The following is a 4,995-nucleotide window of genomic DNA, read 5'->3' as shown; positions in this document are numbered from 1 at the left end:
GACAAACTCCCCGGAACTCTTTTTTTTCCATTTCAAAAGCTCAGACAGAAGTTCAGCTAAAGCTAAAAGAACCCTGAATTTTGCAATATACCCAAAGACCATTTTCGTTATTACATACAAAAATAAGTCTTTTTCCAACCCTGAAAGAACCATAGAGCTGCGCAAGAGAAAGAATTGCTGCATCCCAAACTGCCAAAAGAGTACCCTGCCTTTAGATTTACGGAAGGGAGGTAGCCATTGATGCCAATAACCGAATACTCAGTCCAAAGAAGCAGAAGCAAAATCTTCAATTAAAGCTTTCTTAGATCCAAAGCCATACATTAGAAGGCCAAAGCCACACCTGGAAGCAGAAACATGAAATGAGAACACAAAAAAATATGATGATGACTCAGATGGAAACATAGATATCTAACTTCTAGAATAGAGATACAGGAGAAGGTCCACGCTCAATAAGTATAGATAAACCATGTTATGTTGCTCTAAATAGTTTCTACCATGGTTGAAATTCAGATTCTAACTTCTAAGATCAATGTATCTAGGAAAAAACGGAGCATATGCTTGTCAAAAGCAAGAGCTATTCTCACCTGAGCTCAAAGACCCACTTTGAGTACATAGTCTTGTAATCACTCATAAGCTCAGATATCTCTTTGGCGTGCTTCATTTCAATTGCTGTTTCTCTAAGCTCCTGAAAACACAATGTTTCTCCATCAACTTGTCCAGAAAAAGCATTTATCACCAAAAGCATAATTAGGAAGAGAAAAAATATCCAAAAAGGACCTGCTCATCAACAATATGAATATCAGAGAGCTTGTGAGCTGACCGCTTACTCGCCCCACCCAATTCTTTAGCCAAAAAGTAGTTTCTTGAGAAGCCATACTCATCTTCTTCCATGTTCTCAATGTCCTCCATTTTCACCTTAACTGAATTCCTATGTAGGAAAGAGTGTCCTGAGACAAGAGCCATAACAAGATAGGATTACAGAATTTCCCAAGTTCTAAGTAAGAAACTAACAAGAGAACAAATTTCCAGAAACAACATGAAGCAGAATTTCAATTGATCTAGTTAAAGTAATCAATGTATTTGCAGAAACACCATGTTCTCAAGTGATAACATAGGGATAGAAAGTTGACAAAAATCACCACTTTTTACTAAAATTGTTACATGCTATGAAGCTCGTAACAATTGGATCAGACCCAATCACCAAAATCTACACAGAACGAATTACCTTCACCAAATCGGGACACTAAAGATACCGAGTAAGAGGAGAAAATTCGGCCAATCGTTGATTGGATTGTGCTTCTGATAGACTCCGGATTTGGGTTTATCAATAAGAATAGAAAAGAGGTGACAAGTAGAAGAACAGAGTTGAGAACTTGAGAAGAGAAATGGACAAGGAAGAAGAAGAAGAGAAGAAAAGATGTGATTTTTAATTCTTTCTTTTTGATAATCGAAGCTTTAAATACAAAGCCCAATGTGAGACTGCATCTTAATCGCTTAGGGTTTGTTAATTGGGGAATTGAGATTTCTCAGCTGTTTGTTAGGGATCGTCTGAAATGTTATAATTTGAAGCATTATCATATGGATTGAAGAGTTTCAAAAAGATAGACACACCAAGCAGAGGAAGATACAAGGATTTGAGTTCAAGAGAAAAGATACAACAATTCAGAATTAAAGAGCAAATTCTGAAAACTGTGCTTTATTCATTAAGTCTAAGACATACTTCCACCAAACTTATCAAGTTATCATCCATCAGCTGCAAAACTTGTGTTCGTACAGGACAGCTGGAACGGTACGATAAACAGGTGGACCGATACTATTTTTCTAGGTGCATGCATAAGTAAAGCTAATGTTGGGCTTTAAAATGGCTAAGCCCAATCAAGTTCGTTAACAATTTTGAAGAGGAACAAGATGACAACTGGAACGGACAGTGTTCATCCTGGAAACTTGTTTTTTAAAAAAAGATTTTAGTTTCTGGTGTTGAAAAAAACTAGTCAATATTATTACCCATTCCGAGCAAATTAGTAAGGAAAAAGCTTAATGACATTTCACGATGCTCCACTATATGATTAATCATTGTGCATAATATGCACACCACACTAATGTTTTCACACATAAAAATGCATATTAATGTAGAGTCGCATATACAAATCTTCTTGAAATGAGTTATTGCAGACATATTCACGATTTCATTTATACCATTTTCAGAAATTGTATTTGAAAATGAGTTATTAAAAATTTAGGTAGAGAAAACAAATTCTATTTGAATATTTGATCTCTCTTGGTTTATAAAATTTCATGTTGACTCTTCTGATGTGGTTCCACAGGTCTTCTTGGTTTTAAAGATGTGTCAAACGGATCAGAGCTGTTGATTGATAAGGACTTAATCCTAACCTGCTACCATGTTGTTTTGAATCGTGATGTACTCATGTACCCATTCGTAAATCCAAAGAATCAGAAAGAACAGAGGTAAGCGAGATTTGTTGGATGATGTATAGGTCAATATTTATATATATTGATTTACTCATAATTTTTAATATAGGTCGAAATTACTTGCTATGGTAGAGTGAGGAAGTTCAACGTAAATTTGGATATTGCAATAGTCAAGGTAGAACTCGAGGAGACTAATACATATCAACCCCTTAAGCTCGGGTGTTCTAGAAATATTCGTCCCGGACATTGGACCCTCGCCTTTGGCTCTCCGCTTTGTTTCAATAGAACTGTCAGTGTTGGGATTTTAAGGTTGAATTAATTTAGTTAATTATTGAAGTAATTTGATTATTATTATTCTAAGTTTGATTTTTTTTTTTTTTTTGCAAAACAGTTCTATTGTGCGCACGAATAAATTAAAGAGACTGTTCATAGTGGCAACAATCTGATTTGCTTCCAAACCGACTGTACCTCAAATTCGGTAACTACATATCAATGTTGGTTTCATTAATAATTAAAAAATTTAATTTATTTATATTTTTATTTTTGTGTTTCAAGGTTCTTCAGAAGAACTAATTGTTAATCTTGCTGGTCAGATTATTGGATTGCAATTTCGTTCATATGGAAAACCTTACTTTGGACAATATATCGCTCAACAAGGATTTGGATTCGCAATTCCGATTGATTGTGTTCATGAATATCTTAATAGGTTTTACGCAAAAATAGGTAAGGTCTCATGTTGATTCTTTTGATGTGTTTTGGATAATTTACCTAAATGGAAGTAGAATCACAAAGAGAAATAGTTTAATTATCAAAGCCACTAACTGATGCATAATGATTACTTGCAGCTGCCAAGAAAGCTAAACTAGCGCTGTCTACCTTAGGAGGTGGTAGACTTCCTTTGCCTTTCTCTTATTTTGCATGTCTTTGGATATTATTCATTTTAGATTTTACAATCATATTAATTGGTGCATTATTAATAAGTTTTAGGTTCCAGCGTGATGATTTCAAGAAGCTAGAGTCCTAGGAGATGATATTAAGAAGCTCCCTTCTTCTTAGGGACAATGACATTTTAGGATGTTCCAATATATGATTAATCATTGTTCATAATGTGCACACCACACTAATGTTTTTCACACATAAAATTGCATTAATATATAGAGTCGCATATACAAATCGGATAACCTAAGTGCTCTTAGCTTTTTTTGAAATGAGTTATTGCAGATATATTCACAATTTTATTTATACCACTCTTCATAAATTGTATTTGAAAATCTATACTAATATTTTTGCAGTTAATTTGAGTCGGGTGGGTAAAATTGTTCTCGGGTACTTTGGATACCCGATCCGTTTACAAATTTTGGTCATAAAAAGTTTGTTCGGTCGGGTTATATTTAACCCAACGCATACACTGGATATTCCATATTTAATAATTTAGATATTTAAAAGATTTGATTAAGATTTATAATTATTATTCTTCTATCATCTTTGTTTGATTTGTTTTTAACTGTTTTGAATCATCATATAATACATAAAGTAAAAAAAAAATCATTTTTTTCTTCTCCATATACTGTGATTCGAAATTTAGAAAACGGACATACATTATCCAATTGAAGAAAATGTGTGTTCAACGTTCTACATCGATTAAAATATTTAGGCAATTCATAATCATATCAAAATAAAGATCAACATTAATAAAACAAATGAGTTTTTCTGGCCGGACGGGTTTGGCGGAACGGGTTTTTGAATCAACAATAATAAAAATTTAAAATATCATTATCCGCTGTTTCAATACGGATTAAATCCTTCATTTTTTTTAATACCACTAATATTAGACATATTAAATGAATCTCATTTAGAAAAGATTGTATAAAACTAAAAATTGTTCAGTAGTATAATGTTACTTAATAACAATTGTAAACTATAAAATATAAATATCTTAGAAAATGATACAATTTGCAAAATTTTATATATAATAAATAATCGTTAAATTTTAAAAATTACTACTTTTAGAAAACAAATCATGGGATGGGTTAAGAAGTTACAGGAGAGGTTATATTTCGAAACGATGGTGGACGAGTTTGAATCAATATTTTTATAATTTTAAAATATCATTAACATTCCGCTTTAATATAAATTAAATCTTCGGTTTATTAAAATATAAATGACATAGATAATGATATGATTTGTAAACTTTTATATATAATAAATAATCATTAAATTTTATAATAAAAACAAATCACGGGACGGGTTAAGAAATTACGGAACGAGTTATATTTCGGAACGTATTTATATGGCGGACGAATTTGAATCAATATTTCTAAATATCATTAACATGCCGTTTTAATACGAGTTAAATCCTCAGTTTATTAATAATTGTCTCGTGAACTCGTGGTATATCTTTACTTAATAACAATTGTAAATTATAATATAAATGCTGTCAAAAAAAAATTATAATATAAATAAATATTTTATAAAGAGATACATACAAGATGTTTTTATACTAACTTTAAAAATAAATTATCTCGCGGTATATCACGGGTTAACAATCTACGTGAGTTATAAAAA

General features: G+C 31.8%; 2 protein-coding genes across 2 annotated transcripts in view; both read right to left on the bottom strand.

Moving 5' to 3' along the window:
• The window catches only part of LOC9317586 (beta-glucuronosyltransferase GlcAT14C), a 30,106-nt gene that overhangs the window by 24,159 nt on the left and 952 nt on the right, over positions 1-4,995 (bottom strand). The window lies entirely within an intron of this gene.
• LOC110228982 (origin of replication complex subunit 2-like) lies at positions 225-1,405 on the bottom strand. Its single transcript, XM_021027520.1, has 5 exons — positions 1,371-1,405; positions 1,226-1,320; positions 778-947; positions 585-685; positions 225-340 (listed from the first exon to the last, which is right to left on the bottom strand). Exons 3-5 carry the CDS (start codon positions 907-909, stop codon positions 259-261), a joined length of 315 nt encoding a protein of 104 aa, XP_020883179.1. The 5' UTR covers positions 910-947; positions 1,226-1,320; positions 1,371-1,405; the 3' UTR covers positions 225-258.

This window comes from Arabidopsis lyrata (assembly GCF_000004255.2).
Source record: "Arabidopsis lyrata subsp. lyrata unplaced genomic scaffold ARALYscaffold_4, whole genome shotgun sequence".
Classification (NCBI taxonomy): domain Eukaryota; kingdom Viridiplantae; phylum Streptophyta; class Magnoliopsida; order Brassicales; family Brassicaceae; genus Arabidopsis; species Arabidopsis lyrata.
The sequence above is the reverse complement of the archived record's forward strand: the minus strand, read 5'-3'. Positions and strand labels throughout refer to the sequence as shown.

Bases quoted from the DNA above. Each gene is read 5' to 3' on its own strand.
- LOC110228982 (XM_021027520.1), bottom strand. From the start codon at position 909: ATGGAGGACATTGAGAACATGGAAGAAGATGAGTATGGCTTCTCAAGA. The intron at 686-777 runs GTCCTTTTTGGA...TTGTGTTTTCAG, and splicing joins TTCATATTGTTGATGAGCAG to GAGCTTAGAGAAACAGCAAT. The intron at 341-584 runs GTGAGAATAGCT...TTCTGCTTCCAG, and splicing joins AAGTGGGTCTTTGAGCTCAG to GTGTGGCTTTGGCCTTCTAA.